This window comes from Talaromyces marneffei, chromosome 3 (genome assembly GCF_009556855.1).
Source record: "Talaromyces marneffei chromosome 3, complete sequence".
Classification (NCBI taxonomy): Eukaryota; Fungi; Ascomycota; class Eurotiomycetes; order Eurotiales; family Trichocomaceae; genus Talaromyces; species Talaromyces marneffei.
In genome coordinates this window covers 2,794,910-2,811,948 of record NC_072350.1, presented here as the reverse complement: position 1 = coordinate 2,811,948, position 17,039 = coordinate 2,794,910, and the positions used below count along the sequence as shown (strand labels likewise).

The 17,039-nt window shown below is 45.4% G+C and overlaps 5 protein-coding genes across 5 annotated transcripts; 1 reads left to right on the top strand and 4 right to left on the bottom strand.

Annotated features, from left to right (window-relative positions):
* Positions 1-447: 447 nt before the first annotated feature.
* On the bottom strand, positions 448-1,290 carry EYB26_004754 (uncharacterized protein; the record flags this gene model as incomplete). Its single annotated transcript, XM_054264045.1, has 1 exon — positions 448-1,290. The coding sequence occupies one exon, from the start codon at positions 1,288-1,290 to the stop codon at positions 448-450; it is 843 nt and encodes a 280-aa protein (XP_054120020.1).
* A 294-nt stretch (positions 1,291-1,584) lies between these two features.
* On the bottom strand, positions 1,585-2,349 carry EYB26_004753 (uncharacterized protein; the record flags this gene model as incomplete). The annotated part of the gene is made up of 1 exon (XM_054264044.1): positions 1,585-2,349. One exon carries the CDS (start codon positions 2,347-2,349, stop codon positions 1,585-1,587), a length of 765 nt encoding a protein of 254 aa, XP_054120019.1.
* A 1,116-nt stretch (positions 2,350-3,465) lies between these two features.
* On the top strand, positions 3,466-4,724 carry EYB26_004752 (uncharacterized protein; the record flags this gene model as incomplete). Its single annotated transcript, XM_054264043.1, has 4 exons — positions 3,466-3,478; positions 3,561-3,822; positions 3,880-4,381; positions 4,434-4,724. The coding sequence occupies 4 exons, from the start codon at positions 3,466-3,468 to the stop codon at positions 4,722-4,724; spliced, it is 1,068 nt and encodes a 355-aa protein (XP_054120018.1).
* Positions 4,725-6,527: 1,803 nt separating this feature from the next.
* On the bottom strand, positions 6,528-8,189 carry EYB26_004751 (uncharacterized protein; the record flags this gene model as incomplete). Its single annotated transcript, XM_054264042.1, has 3 exons — positions 6,528-7,633; positions 7,698-7,914; positions 7,968-8,189. The coding sequence occupies 3 exons, from the start codon at positions 8,187-8,189 to the stop codon at positions 6,528-6,530; spliced, it is 1,545 nt and encodes a 514-aa protein (XP_054120017.1).
* Positions 8,190-10,662: 2,473 nt separating this feature from the next.
* On the bottom strand, positions 10,663-11,437 carry EYB26_004750 (uncharacterized protein; the record flags this gene model as incomplete). The annotated part of the gene is made up of 3 exons (XM_054264041.1): positions 10,663-10,816; positions 10,885-11,057; positions 11,126-11,437. 3 exons carry the CDS (start codon positions 11,435-11,437, stop codon positions 10,663-10,665), a joined length of 639 nt encoding a protein of 212 aa, XP_054120016.1.
* Positions 11,438-17,039: the final 5,602 nt, after the last annotated feature.

Genomic DNA, 17,039 nt, shown 5'->3' with positions numbered 1-17,039 from the left:
TTCAGCTTGTTGCATTATTTTCACGCTTTCCGTCTATCTTTTACACTTTGATGCTTTTGTTGGAGTTGTTCAACAATGACCACGTATAGATTTTAATGCTATCAAGTAGATTCCAGAAGGGAAATAAATCACGAACTAGCCAGGATGACTTCTTTCCCATAACACACTTACCCCGTCTCTGTCCCACTAGACTCTCCCATCTGACACTAATGTTGTACGTGTGCAGGTAAGCTTGTTCGTAGGCTCGTTCTTAGGCTCGACGTAGGATCGTGCCTTGGATTTTCACACGAGCGAGTATCAACTATATTGTGGAACTGGAGTATTTCTCTCTATGTTTGACACTGCGGATACCTCGTACAAGGCATTATAAGCCTAGCTTCGTACGTGAGCGCGTGGGCATGACCGATCCACCAGGTTAAGAACCCATCACAACCCCCATACACCAACCTACTGTATTCCGCTAATGAAAGTAGCATGGATTTCTCCCGACTCTTGCCCATGAACTCGCCGTGACAATATTTCCGATATCTCAATGTGGCCATTGGATACTGCATGTTCAAGTGCTCTCCAACCAAGGCGATCTCGATGCTCTCCTTTGGCACCGGCCTCAATAAGAAGTTTCAAAATCGATTCGTGACCTTTAACAGAAGTGACAATCAATGGCGTCCAACCTCGAGAATTCTCAGGGACGTTGACATCTATTTTGCTTTTTAATAGATATGACACTGCCGACCAATCCCCAGAGCTGACAGCGGCATAGAGCACAGTTTCTCCGTACGCTCCCCGATAATGTTTGAATGGGCCATGTAAAGGTAAAACCTGCCAGAAACCTGCGTAGATACCTTTGATTACATCTTCCCCATTCCATATAGATGTGACCCAGAAGCCCTTCTGAGCTGTATCCCAGATTTTCCTAAACCGTTCAACGAGAGCGACGCATACGTCTGTATGACCATGGGCAGCAGCAAGAGTAAGCGGTGTGATTCCATCAAATCGTCCCTCTAGTGCAGGTTCGAGAAATTGACTTTTCGACACGAGTGGCATGTGGTCTAGTAAAAGCCGGCATGCATCCGGTAGTCCATATCGAGAGACATGGTGAATAGGAAAGTATGCCCAATACACATCTAGTTTGAAAAGGACTATTCTGCGGACTTCGACATCATCGAGCATTGATAGGATACGACCGAGGAGAGATAAGAGATAATCAGCAGTTTCTGAAGAGCTTTCACCATTTGCAGCATGATCAGAACCGGGCCCAAAATGCTCCGCGAGTAATTGATGATGACTCATTTTGACAATGATTCCATCAATAACCCAAGAAATGTAATCAAGCTTAGAGAATCCACTGTTATATGCAGACTCTATCAGCTCAAATAACTTATCCAAGCAGGTCTTTGAGACATGGATAATTGAGAATTGGGTCAAGACATGAAGTAGCATCTGGCATTGTAGCTCCAGTCTCCCCTTTGTTTGTATTATATCCTCTTTATCAATGCATGCGTCAATCTTTCTCCAAACGAATGTGTCAAGATCTTCTTCAATAAATGCATTCAATGTAACCGAATCATCTTCTCTAATAGCTTTTCATGCAACATCCAGGTTCAATTCATCAAGATCATTCTTCTTCGCCAGGTCAAAATACCAATATTGCGCGAGATTGTTCACCATCAACGAGGATTTCGAAGTAAAAGTCCCAGTCGACAAAACGTAAGTAACCATTTCTATCATGACTTCTACTCGTTTCAATCTGTATAGAGCCTCGTCTTGTACTGAGAAAAGCCCTTCTGCCAGCATTACCCTGAAATCCCCAATTCGCGCAGTCATCCAACCAGGGTGCTTAAGTTCGTCCTCCAACTTGCCAAATTTACTCAATATTTTCTGAAACCCGCACGAATTTACCATTCCATACCACAATAACTTTTTCAAATCATTGCGGCATTGGATGAGGAACCCCAGAAAGAATTGCAACTCGGGCTCATCTGAAGCTTCCCAATATATGGCTTTTTCCCAGTAGGGTTTGTCTTCGAGATGCTTTAGGCCGCTGTGCCAAACATGGTGCTTTGACACTTCGCCCCAGATAGCGTGAGACAAGTATTTGTGGAACTGGTTGATACTTTCGATTTGGTAGGTCATGCACTTGAATGCAGCTAGTTGTTCAATGTTATTGTTAGACGTGATTGTAGTAGGTAGGATTGCGACGAGCTTACATGCACAGTCTCCTGGTAGAATTTCACTCTGTTTAGATTTAGCTCGCACAAGCTTGATTTCTGTTTTGAGTCTGTCGTAGTCAATGTATTCGTGTTGCCATAACAGGACTTTGTGCTTGTGTAGATCCCTTCCGAACATCATGGTGGGTAGTATATTTAGGAATCCAGTAACATTGAAACCGGCAGGAAGACTGAAAAAAAAAGAAGTCAATCGAGGCAGGTGTGAAATATGTTAGATATTTAAAAAAGTATACAAGGTGTTACAGAGACTTTTAAGCCTATTTTCATCTCTACCAAGTCCATACATGTCACTAGTGTGACTACTTTACATGACTCCCCTTCCACGGCTGGCATCACCACAGAGTATAGAAAGATAGCGGAGGACGCTCACATTGATCGAGAGATATATAAGAAGAAATGAGTAACAAATAATCAATTCTAAAACCCATGTATCAGATTGAGGATGGCCGGTCATGTTCTTCTCGAGTCACCCTATGAATCAATGAAGTAGGTTATTGACTGATTCTATTTTAGAAAAACAGTTAGTCTTCAGAAGTCTCTACGATATTCGATACTCAGATTATTGGTGTCCGCTTTGTACAGCGATAGGTATACTTTCAACAGCGAAGAAGCCCTAACAGTAAACCAAGATAGACCTTCCGGATTGGGAATGTAACGTGATTAGCCCTAACCAGCCATCCCCCAGCTTGTTTAACACGACTTGTCACATTCGCTTAGATGCATTAGTAAATGACTGTCTTCATCTGTTGTCCAGTGTAGTTAGTTATTATTCGGACAGTCAGAGTCTAACCACCGAGTTCAATGAGTAAGCACGCAACCACATCCGATCGCAAAGGAAAACACCTGCCATTTTTGTACGTAAGGCACAGCCATAAATGATGACTGATCAAGTATTCGGAAGATAAAATAGAATGCACCAAACGGCCAAACCTCAAGCACCGACAAATCAACCAATCACAGACGGCTTCCCCAGCTTTCGGGGTGCCGAGGTATTTTGTCGAGGGACCCGCCCGGCAGACACCCTTCATAAGCTAATCCGTCGCCAAAAAGTGCCTCGGCCGTAATTCTTGCACGCCGCTTAATAACTTCCAACTTCCAACTGTTAGCCGACCTCCACGTTACGTCTTCATCCTTCCATATTCATCTTTTATCCTTGACATACATTTTATATTTTCCATCAACTCCTTTTCCTGCTTATATCCCTATACCAACCGACGAACATCGACATATTGTAACCATGGCATCTCCACGTGAGTTCTTATCCCTGCTGCTAACATCACCTCAACGAGCACAAATGGCAGAATCACGAGCTGACGATATTTTAATGAACAGAGATTCTCCGTACTCCCATCACCGATCTTCTCAAGATCAACCACCCAGTCCTCCTGGCTGGTATGAACGTGGCCGCGGGACCTAAGCTCGCTGCTGCCGTCACCAATGCCGGTGGTCTCGGCGTCATTGGTGGTATTGGATACACCCCAGAAATGCTCCGCGAGCAACTCGATGAATTGAAGGGATACCTCAACGATAAGAGTGCGCCATTTGGTGTTGACCTGCTTTTGCCTCAGGTTGGCGGTAATGCACGAAAGACCAAGTATGTTTTTCTCGATCACATGCAAATTGTTTGCGGGGAAGCTAATTTTTGTCCCAGCCATGACTACACCAAAGGAAAGCTCAACGAGCTTATTGATATCATCATTGAGAGCGGAGCCAAGCTCTTCGTCTGTGCTGTTGGTGTCCCACCCAAGCACGTCGTAGAGAAACTCCACAAGGCCGGCATTCTCTACATGAACATGATCGGACACCCCAAACACGTCAAGAAGTGCCTCGAGCTCGGCGCCGACATCATCTGCGCCCAGGGTGGTGAAGGTGGTGGTCACACTGGTGATGTCCCCACCACCGTGCTCATCCCAACCGTTGCCAAGCTCGTGCAAGGACACAAGAGTCCCTTGACCGGTGCGCCAGTGCAGGTTATTGCTGCCGGCGGTTTGTTTAGCGGTCAGTCCGTTGCTGCGGCCTTGATGCTTGGTGCTTCGGCTGTTTGGATTGGTACTCGATTCATTTTGTCCGAGGAGGCTGGTGCATCTGAGGCTCACAAGGAGGCTGTTCGCACTGCTGGATTTGACGACAATATCCGAACCATTATCTTCACTGTACGTCCATTCTCTTTTCCACTATTTATAACTCGTCACTAACATCTACCAGGGCCGCCCCCTCCGCGTCCGCAACAACGCATACATCACCAACTGGGAAGAAAACCGCTCCCAAGAAATCAAAGACCTCACCTCTAAGGGAATCATTCCCGTCGAGCACGACCTTGAGAACTTGCCCGATGACGTTGATGACGAGTACTTGGACAATGCCCAGCCCTTCCTTATGGGCAAGGTTGCCGCTGTTGTCACGGAGAAGAAGACTGCCAAGGCTATTGTTGATGAGCTTGTGACTGATGCTTCTGCCTGGTTACAAAAGGGCCAGAAGATGATTGCTAAGTTGTAAATAGTTTTTCCTTTATTTTGGTGTATTTAGCATATTTTTGTAGCCTTGCATCATCTATTACTTGTCCGATGCATTTTGGTTTCTCTGAACTACGAGCGTATTGCGTGTTGTCGTCCATGACTAGAATTTTTCAACGGCCTTCCATATATCATTATACCTCGGCGGCAGCGTGTATCGCCACACCTGCAGCAATCATGAGAGTCGAAAAGGAGTCGACCATTGCCATACCAAGAACAAACCTCCTCATTCACCCAGTTTTAATGCATCGCAGAAAATTGTGAGAAATGACCAAGCTTCATCAACTTCCAATACCCAAATCACATTGAGAGTACGTAGTCTAGAAAAAAAGGGTTAAAAGAACCATGCCATTCTGGATTCACATTATGTCAATAATCTGTGAACAGGCAAAAAATAATTATCTTCCATCATAATCACAACCCCATCCCTTTCCCTTTTCATTTTCCCATCTATCCATCAATCTTTCGAGAAAAGCTCCCATATTTGAACACACACGAGGAGTCTTTGGAGAAGAGCGGGGCGTATGATAAGAGTAAAAGTTCTCGTCGATCCATCAATCCATCAATCCATGCACTTTTCCCATTTTCCATTGCCGAAAATCAAATTTATCGTTTATTTTTTGTGAATTTGGTTGAGGGGAAAGGCGAGGCGTTTATCGGTACTTGACGAAACCGATGTCTGAGGACTTTTCACGGAAGCACTATACACCAGAAAAGAAACCGGTCAGTGGGAAATGTCGTAGACTTGTTGAAGGATGGATTCGAGACTAACCTGACGGCAAACCAACAATCCGTACTTGCGGATGAGACCGGCCTTGTGAGCGCAGACACGGCTAGCAAAAAAAAAAAAAAAAAAAACATACGTTAGCATGCGAGTTGTAAAGAACGCATCGTGGTTTTTGTTTTCGCATAGGTCCTGGCGCTTGATGGTCCTTCCCCAATGTCCTGTTTCCATGTCCCTGTAGCATGCATGTCCTTCACTCATATCTCGACGAATCCAAATCATCATTTTCCAATTTTGATTTTTGTCATTTTTTCTTCTCCCAGCATTGTCTCTTCTCCCATTTCCCAACCATCAAGCCCAGTCCCAAGCGCAACGAACAATTCACAAAGATAAATCCTTACCATTCACGGCTGCCCTTGCCGTATGTGCGTGGGCGACTGTACCAAACGTTCTCGTGCGCCATTTTGTCTTTTCAGAGGATTATCTCGACGGTGATCGGGAGATTCGGCTTGGTGGGTGGGTTGGCGAAAAGTTGTCGTGTCGTCGTTCGAAGGGGGAGTAACAGCGAAGCGCTCGGTAGGCGGGAAGTAGTTTTGTGTGCCCTTAAACCCGGTTTGGTGCAAGAGGCTTGGCGCCGTCTCGTACCCGGCGGGAATTGGTTGTAAGCGAGGAGTTGTGGGACACGGATCACGTGATGGTGAGCGGAATGGGAGGGTAGGGTATTAGCCCTAAGTTGAGGCTGGATTGGGATTCGTCTTGTTGCTGGGCCATCCACATGTTAGTTAACTAGTTAGCTAACCAAGACAATAGTTTCGTTTCTAAGGTTGCCAATTTATGCATGCAAATAAACACTCATTATCTAGTACGAGCATACTATAATCTTGAAGGCTTTGCTACACTTCAGATCCAATCTTTAACTTGGTCCCATGTTTGAGTCTATCCAAGACAAAGTCCCAACAGGACGGCATCTACGTACTAAGGTGAATATACTCCTGGAAAAGTGCTTGAAGAGTTGAATAAAGGAGATGCATTAACTATCAAATCGTTTTATATACAAACAATCTATCGTCCAAAAATTCTCATCTCAATAGGACGAGCAATCAGGTAACCAACCGCCGCAAAAGCGAATCCAAGTTCAAAACCAACATCTCCACCGAACGGAGCCTCGCCAGCATAGAGAGCGATAGGTCCAACATACCAAGTCTGGCTCATACCAGTAATCATACCGGCAATACCGCAGCAGAAAGCGAAGATGGCAGCGATACCGGGGGGGAGCTTGTCAGGTTGGTCGTAGTGTTCAGGGATGTATCCACTAAAACCGCGCCTGATGACGAAATGGTCGGCGATGCCGATACCTTCGTAGATGGCGAGCCAATAACCGATAAAGGTCATAAAGGTTTCCAAGACGGTTTCGTAATGGCTATATCCAGGGATGGCAATGGCAATATAAACACCGGTAGCGATGACGGTGTAGACGAAGCGGGGGATTTTGCGAGTCCAGCGGGCCAACACAAAGAGAGTAAGACTGACGGAGTAAATGTTGGGGCAGTTGTTGGCGATGATCGACAAGGCAAGGATGACAACACAGAACTTGCCGAATCCACCCAAGGGACCAAAGAGTACAGCTCCCAAAAGACCACCAGTGCCGGACTGTTCGTAGCCAAGGGCATATTTGTTGTCACCGCCGTTGATTGTTGTGGCAGTCATGACAGCAACACCAAGCATCTCGACGAAGAGTAGAGGGAAGAGTAGTCCGACAGCGGTCGACAAGAAGATCAACCATCGGCTGCGGTTTGATGGCTGGTAAACCGTGTAGTCAGCGGCATAACTAGTCCAGCCGGTAGCGAAACCATAGACAGTTGCACCGAAAGAGAGGACGGAACCCATTTCAGCCTTGCCGACTTCCCAGGGGACGTTGTAGAAGTCTCCAGAATGAGCAAACACTCCCAAGACGATCAGGAAAATGATGAAGGTAGGGATCCAGCTCCAGAATTCGTAGGCGTGAACGACCTTGTAGCCGAAGAAGGTAATGACTAGAGTGCAGATGGCAATGATAACAATTCCGACGGCACCAGGTACATCAGGGTTCACGGCAACAATCAACTGGGCACCGACAATCGAGTTTGCAGACGACCAACCAATACAAGCGAGCACATTGAAGAAGGCGACTGCGAGAGTCTATATTAGCACGGATGTCATAAACTGTATCTTCATGCAGAGAGATCGTCATACTGAGCTTGACACCCCACCAACCGAACCAGAAACGGGACACCACCATCTGACGCAAGCCGAATTCAGCGCCGAAGACAGAGAAGAAGCAGACCGTCATGACACCGAGTATATTGAAGAACAAAACGGTCAGGATACCGTCGACGAAACCGCAGTAGAAGACCGATTGTCCCAGCACACCGATAGCGAACGATGTCACGACCATGTTGGCGGCGAGCCACTTGAGAAGTCTCAGTATGTTAATGTGCGACAATATATTCATATACAACGCACCATGCTTCCCACGTTCAAATACGAAGTATCCGTTCGCTCATTATCCGGCACCCGCTCAATACCTCTCTGTTCGACGTTGAGCTTTCCAGCGAAACGCTGCATTTTGGCGTACCAGGAATTGCCATATTCGAAGGTCTCCCCGGGGACCGCGCCAGAATGATCCTCATAGTAGTTGTTAGCGGGATGTTTCTCAACATCCGCTGCTAAATCGCTTCCGGACATTGTGTCGTGTATGTGGTCGTCTTACTACGTACGTACTGTGACCAGGGCTGGGTAGTCAAGATCGAACGAATACGTAACGATGATCGACGACTGCGTAGAAACGGAGGGACACGGCCCAAGTGAAGGGGGATTGACGATTGATCAACTCAACGACACGAAAAAAGAGTCATAAGGAGGAGGAGAAGGGAAGGATAGATAGACATTAATATATTACTTGTCGAGTCGCGTGTGCGAGCCCGAACAATTTTTTTTTCTTTTCTCTATTCGTTCCCGGGATTATCTTGAGTGGAGCCAGCAGAGGGAAGGTGGTATCCAGGTATTCTACATCTAGAAGGAGCGGACCATTATCAGTTACAATATGGCCCCTCCCCCTTGTCAGCCAATCAGCAGCGCGGCATGGTAAGCGACATGGGCTAGGAGTGGAGCCTCCGTCGCGTGGGCTTTGACTGCACTAGGCCCGATTGAGAGAGAAGCCGATCTGCGAGGCGCGCTGATTGGCGGGCGGGCGACATGTCCCAAGCAAGCACTGCCAAGCTAGCTCTTAAGCTGCGTAAAGTTCGCGTATCAACTGTGGCGCTGATAAGCATTGCGCCCAATCAGAGGCCCTGTTTACTACCAGCGATTAATCACTTGAAGACATAGAGAAATGTCACAAAGATAACGCTCAAGCTATCCTCCTTAGCCTCAACGCCAACCCTGTCCCCTATCTGTCTGCGAGCGACACTTCGGCCGCTCCCGCCCCCGTGCATTGTAACTTAACTCGGTGCAATGAATCGAGATGAATAGAATGCAATGCATTGGATTGCATCGGAAACGAGCCGGTTTCAGTATCTCCAGATCGCCACTGCGCAATGTATTTGGTCTCAGCTTCAAATCGAGTCATCTCAAAGCACAGATGATTTCATTTGTGGCAACCATCCACTCCGTTAACCTTTTTACGTAACACGGTGTTCCCGGTTGATCGGTTTGCAGAACTTTGTACGAGTACCCCATACACGTTACATTCAATGTTGGTGACACATGCCGATTATCAATAGCAGGTGGCTGAAGATACTAACTGAATACGTATATGATATTGATAGATGGAACCTCGTCCAATCACGATCGCTGGAAGTGTTTCTATCAACAACTAACTACGGAGTATTTATTGAACAATGGGGCTGGCCCATGTTTACTCCACGCTCATTGTCGACATATTCGTACACTCAACATTTGAGCCATAGTAGCTATTATTCATCTTCATTTTCAGCTCGACATGGTTATCTCATGCCCCTGCCATGCAGCGCGCACCTTGAAACAAGTCCTAGCGAATAATAAATCCGGAGCGCTACGGTGCCCATCGGAGGGAGTAGAAACGGAACTCTCCGATCCCCTGTCCCGCCGGCGGAGCCTCCCTGTACGTATATACTATACACCACGCCGTTAGTCTGGGGTAGGTACTAAATAAGCTGATCAGCATTGCTGGCTAGTACGTACATAGCAAAAAAGGAGATCGACTTGTTCATACCCCGCTGAGATGCATTATCTGTGATTCATCATCGCGTGGCCGATATTATTAGGTATGTAGTTTTATAAATGCATTCTCTCTTAGCGCTACTCCAGCATAACCGAATAAAAATCTGGATGGCGTCAACTCTGAGGACATTCACTTTCATTGATTCCACGTGCAATGTTGTATAGTAGGCAGTTGGAAGGTTGTTAAGTTGTTTTGTCTAGGAATAAAGATATAGACAGAGCATATGCATGATTAGGGCTTCCGCTATCAATCTCGGAAGAAACGACCTGGCAACCAATATGCGAGGCAGGTACATGCCCGCCCACGTGTGTACAAAAAGCAAAGTCATTCTTCCTAGACTGTTTTCACAATCCGCACAATTTACTCGCGTCGATCATGCAAGCCTATGCTACCAACCACTGCATCGACACAGAGCGAGATCCGCCGAGAATCAAGATCTTCTAGACCCTAGAGCTGACCCCATATAACATCTCTGACACCGGCCGGCTCCGTATGATGGTGAAGCGGGGAGTATGATCTTTGTCTTTGTTACGGGGACCACGAAATACCAGGCAGAGCTAGCTATGAGTGAGTCTGTGATTTTGAAACATTGCTGCATATACGGGAAAACCCATTTTTGAGAAGACTGATTTTATTGTCTATTGCCGAGCATTACAATGTCTAATTGAGTCCTGAACAATTGATATCAAGACAAAAGGAATGGGGAGGCCCCCGAAAGACATTGTCGGCTCGGGGGAAAGTCCGTGAAGAAGATAATCCGAAACTAGATTATCATAAATTTTCTGTGTTATATGAGCATTAGATACTAACTCTACTCTCGAGGCTGTCTTCTACTATCTCAATGATGTCTCGATTCCACTTATGTGGAAAGCACCCTGAAACCCGAATAAGTCGATTCGTATGTACGAGCCTCTAATAGTGTCCGTCATTCGGTGCATTAGTATGCATCCCCATCCACTACTGAGCTAGAGATAGTTTAACAAACAGCGGTTTTCTCTCCCAAATAGTGTAAGACTTTTGAATATTCCACCCGTTTGAGCTCTCCTCCAGGACTATGTCAAAACTCCAAATGATTTTTGCTGCTATCAGTCTCATCTCAGCATGCGCAAGACTAGAATTTTAAAAGTAGCCATCAGCAACCCTACATCACGACCAATTTTATGATATGATAAAACTCACTTCCTCCCGACACAGTCTCTCAGGCCGAGTGAGAATGGTTGCAACACCCCGCGACAATCTTTTTCAAATCGTGTGTCGCGACTATCCAACCAGCGGTCTGGACTAAACGAGTCTGCATCTCTGAAGTAACATTCTGCGTGGTAGGCTGAGTAATGGGCTCCAGATACTGATACCTGCTGTGATTTAAGTAACGCTTTCTACAAAGCCTCTTGTAAGTAAGGGAAGTTCAATATTGACTTACTCCCTCTGGAATGAATTCACCATCAATGAAAGCACCACCCTTGGGAACGATGCGTGGAAGGGTTCCAGGAGCCGGTGGATAGATACGAAGACTCTCCTCCAGAGCAGCATTGAGATATGGGAAGTGACGCAGACCCTGAAAGTCAATATCCTCATAGGATCGAAATGACCCTCGAATCTCATCTGAGAGTTTCTTATACGCCGCGGGTGTTGAAAGCATGTAGTAAGTAAGGGCTGCGAGAAGGCCGGCTGTAGTCTCACTACCCCCAAGGATCAAAATAGATGCATTAGCTTCAATCTCCTTCGCCGTCATTGACTATTCGCCATGGGTCGGAAGAAAGTAACTAATAAAGTCTGGGCAGTCTGTCTTCACTGCCAAGCGACGACGAAGCTTTTCCGCGCTCATTTTCAGATGATTTTCACGCATTTCTGCCATTCTTCTTGGAATAAAGAAGTTCACGACCGGGACGAGGAATGGGTAGACGTTGAGTGGACGCCGTAACACGCCGACCTTTGTGCTCACAAATACAGCCTCAACCCATGGGTGGTATGTTTTGTCATGAAGGCAATTGAAGAGCTCGCCGAATGCAAGATCTCCAATCAAATCAAAGGTAGTAAAATTATACCATCGTGCGATGTCGAGCGTTTCTCGAGACGAAGCAATTTCATCACGAAGCCGATCTACCAATAGATCGACGTAGGATCTCTTGGCTACACAGAGCTCTCTCCGAAAAGGCTGGCGATATTAAGCGTCGTTGTCGTGTGTGGGTAGCCTCATCGGCATTAGCGATGTTCGGGCCCAAGGCGACCCTAGGGATAGAAGGTTGGATCTTTCAGGAAAGAGCCAGCACTAGACTTGCGGTGGCCATAGATGTCCGTCCATGCTTGGGGACTCCGATATACAAGAGATGTAGGGCCGGTACGCACGACATTCCCGTATTTATCATGTAACTCTTTGAGCTTGTAATGGGTCTGTCCGGTCATGCACCAGTATAGATTGGGGATATTTTAACAGGCTGCTATCTTTGGGCCTGGAGATCTGGCTAGTGGGCTTAGGTAGGCATTCTTAACAATAACCCACAAGAAGAGGCCGATAAGCTGGGATCTCAAATCAGTACCTCTGTCAGGACGAAGAACTCGTGCGGGAGACAGTCCACAGTAGGCACGCAATAATACAGTGTTGTCATCTTGCTTAAACCCCAGTCAACAGAGCAAGTACTGAATGAGACCATTCGTCTTAAATATTTCGACGCCTCGCTCTGGAATAGGTATGCAAAGCCCCGGATTTCAGAGACCTTTTTCTTGGATGAGCGAAAGATGACATATTCCCTGAAACTATTCTACCAGGATAATACGCAGAATACCTTCTGATACTCCCTTCATCTTTGTTCTTGCATCAACTGATTGCAGATGCGTCACCAATGCCCGCTAGCAGAAGGCCATATGGTTTTGATTTTCCGATAGGTGATAACGCGTCAGCTCGTCTCAAAATAGAGTGACCTGTGGGCCAAGGACATGATCAGCAGTTACACCGGCTAGAGGAGGCGATTTCAGGGAAATAATTATTGATTCGAGATCGAGCTGTGACACCAACCCCAAGATGGATTGTGTAATGTACCGTACGGTATGGTAATGCGATCCAGAGCTAACCCTATCAAGCGACTGTACGATCCTAGTGCCAAACTTTGTTTTTGTATTGGAACTCTTCTAGTTATCGATTTAGACCTCGGATGACCTATTAACCGCTTTGATTGTGTTGACAGCAACATGGCTTGTGAACTTTTTCCATTTTGTCATCTCGCAGGAACCGTGTGAAGAATCGTTAGGTACTCTGCCAGTCAAAAAAGGTATCATACGCTTGGTAGTCTGGTTGACCTATCGAGAGCGGTGTATATATCTTTACCTCAGATGGCTTCTTGCTTTTTGAATGATTCTTTCCGATATTGCCAACCGAAATAAGCATGAGCCTATGATAAGCCAAGTTGTAGGGGACCTCAAATCTTGAGAAGTAATGACGCTCATCGACGAGTTGGCCCTAAATCCAAAAAGAAGAAGAAAAAGAAAAAGAAAAAAATAGAGACAGTTTCGGTGATCGTCAGCTGATGTTTCCTCTGCAATCTGTCTTAAACAGTAAAGATTTCCTCATCACTATCCATTTCTGACCTGAGTATGGCCAAGATAGTCCAAGCGTAAAACCTTCATTCTGTGGCGCATTTTGTTGCGACAGTTCCCGGGTTTGATAGTCAAGCAGCAAGCTGAGACATACCAGGACAACACGTTTAGCCAAACTTCAGCATGGGGGGTAGGATACGATGACGAATATTTTCAAAACAATAATGATTTCCGGCTCTAAATGAGGATGACAAGATTACGGACAAGCGTTATATACGAGATGACGGGTCACTTCCGGGCTCAGGATTCTTGTCAAGTTCTTACAAGACTTTCATCGGATACAAATACACTTCAGATCTTCTCTTATTTTGAAACCGTCCCAGTATGGATTAATAAAAGCTATCGACTGCTACGGATTTGTGGTAATGAGTTCAGTTGTCACCAAGGCGTCAAAAATCCCGGAGCCTACCTTGAATTTGGAAACACAAGATCTTATTTCAGATTTGCAGCAGCAGCAGCATCATCATCATCATTTGAGTCTGCTATGCACATGTGGCACGCACCATGATGTCTCCTCAACACATGAGTATCAGTTGGATATTTAGCCGGGCTTACCGAGCTGATTTTTGAATATATCTTTATTCCCCATAAGGTGGGAATGTGCAGGCCCGAACTACGCTTTTATAAGTACCTTCTTGACTCGCCCCGAACGCAGTCTTGCCAGGCTATTTTCGTTGAAAGAAATAAGGAAAATACCCTGGCGGCTCTGTCTTTAGGAGCTCATGGTATCGTTTGCAACAGCCACGAAACCCTTGAGCGTGGGCTTTTGAGCGTGGTTGGGGATCAAATAGAGCGCAGATTTGCATTCCTAACCAAGTCTCTCAAGAAGATGCACTCTGTTACCAACAATGGACTCATCGTGCGGGATAATTTCTCCCAACTGCTCATTTATGAGATGATGGAAGTTGAGTATGTTTTCCTTTTCGGATATTGGCTGGGTTTATCTTCTACTGATTCTGTACCACAGGAGCCTAGTCGATCTCGAGCCTCGAGACAAAACATGGAACTTCCTCATAGGTAATTTACACTCCTTACCCATCCGAGACATCTTCTCACCGTTCGGCGTAGGAGAACAGCATCTCGTTCCGGGGGGGTGTCCTGATGATACAGACACAGCTAGTCTTGCACTGGTGGTCTTGCCAAGGAACCCTCTGCAGCACGAGAGGTGATAGAAGAGATCTTGAGCTTCGTTAATCCTGATGGGATAGTTCAAGTACAATCACGATTCAATTACCATGTCTATATATGAACAGAAATCTAACGAAAAGTTAGGTATATTTTGAACAAAACAGGCCCCGCACAGACTCGGCAGCGTGTGTGAATATCCTCCGGCTCGTTTACAGGTATGGCGAAGGCGAACATATTGCATTGAAAGTAACCAAAGACTGGGTTTACCAAACGCTACTCCATCGAACTCACAGTGATGGGACACGTTACTATGCTTCTCCTGATATATTCTTATTTTATCTTTCACGACTTCTAATGGAGAACCCAAATTCGAATTTTTTTTCACTCAAATGATACCTCTTGTGAAGGAGCGGCTGAGAGAGCGTTTGAATGTTGATGGAATCAATTACCATCGGGTTTAGCAAGCTGTTCTCAAGAATCCTCCCATGGAGGGTAGTCACCCTATGCATTAACTATAGTGTTTGTACGTCTATCTCATGGATCCGGAGCACCAAGCGGAGCAACGTTTCACCACCTCCGGGTACGGAACAAAGCTCATTCTGCAACGCTTTACGGAGCTCCAAAGGACTTTGACATGTATGTTTCATGAACCGGGAATAGCCTCATATTCCTTGTTACCCCTTGTTCCACTGTATGACTCATGTCTCAGCCCTTGTTGTACGTTAAACAAACACCTGTTGGAGGTGCCTTTACAAAGGCACCGCGTAGGCTTATATACGGCCGACGTACGCCTCTAGATAGCTCTTGGGAATCAGTTATCAATTGGAAGTCATCTTATCATATTGATCAGCTCACTCTTAGGCTGCATTGGACTAGCCTATCCTATCCTAACTTGTGGTGTTAGGACCGGGATAAACCAACATATAGGCAAGATATATATTACATAACAACATCATTGGCCCAGTGGTTTGGACCCATCTCAGCTCCTTTGTATACAAGCTCATGTATCATATACGAGGTATTTGCTGCAAAAAATGCCACATGGTGTACGGCTGCTTACTTAAGAAGTTGGAAACCCCCATCATACAGAGTTATGTGGATAGGGAGATAGGTTATGCCTGCGTACGTGGCGGTAAGGAAGGTAATCAATAATCAAGTAGTTAAACAATGCGCAGTAAACAGCGGATTTATAACTTTGATTGGCTGAATTGGACCTTTCTTGATTACGTAAATCATCTGGTTTCTGAATTTTAATTAACTAACTTAGTTAGTTAGTTAACTCACTAAGTTGACTGACTAGTTAGTTAGTTATCTCCTGGGTTGCTCTGGCAGGGGTTAGATAGAATAATGGAAATATAGTTAGTTACACTTACAGCTGATAAATGCGCAATTCTAAAAGATTCAACGTCAATAAATGTTTGCCAATTGTTTAACTAGGAACTACTAGAACATCTGTTGCAAAACAGAAACTCACGTAGTAAATAATTTTAATTCGAAAGACAACATTTGAAGATGCAGGTCTAGAAGTGTGGCAAATCCAAACTTTAAAAAAAAAAACCTTGTTCTGTCTGTTTCTACATGTGATACGTACATGGCTTTGGACACAGCGTATATGTGTAGAATGTCAACTGGTAAATCGTGTTACTGGGTCTAATCTACAGAAGATACGTAACCTACTAAGAACATATGTGGGTTATTTATTATCCATAGATTGGACGCTTTGTTTTCTGATCTATGTACTCTTGCCATGATTGTATATGTCAGTGCCCCCAGCCTGGGGTGCTGTCAACTGATCGATCCACACATCCATAATGGAGATTCTTGCTTGTACTGGGTCAATGCGAAGTCCTACCACTGAATAGGAGTATAGGACTCTACAATACTATCCCAGAAACTGTATTTACTACTATCTGACCTATTAAGTTACGGTAGATGATTCAAGTAGTACGAGACAACGAGGCGATATATACTAAATGCGGTTAGGTAGGACGCTTGCAGACGATACAACCAACCATGCATCATATCTTCCATCTTCTTCTAGCATCGTGCATGCCAACGTTGTCCAGCAAAGACAACGATCGACGAATGAAAGCAATGGCCAACAGTCCGATTTGCAATGCTTTGAACAGAGCAAAACGATGCAATCCGACAGTTTGGGTAGGTGGACCCAGCGCACTAACGAAATTGGGTTAGTCCGCAGCCAGATCAATGCGAGATTTCTGATGTGTCGAGAAGACATTCATCACATTCATCACATTTAGCATACAATTCTCTGTTATGGTAGCTGGTTCTCACCAAGTACCACGATCATCGAAAAATGATTTACGTACAACGCACTACGAAGTACCCAACAGACGACACTGTTTTCCGCTAGTGGCCAGCGATGCGCGGGCTAATTTCTTGTATATTTGGGTTTGCAGCGTCTGATTGGCCAGAGCAATAAAAACTATTGACAGCAAAAAGAAAAAGTACTTCTCGGGTGAAGCGACTATTGGTTGTTCCACTCGATCGCCCGCCAATGAGAAAAAATATCGGAACGTGACAGATCTAGACCTACATATTGTCATCATGCTAAGCTAGAGAATTAGCTTGAAGAATTGTCATTCATCACACTA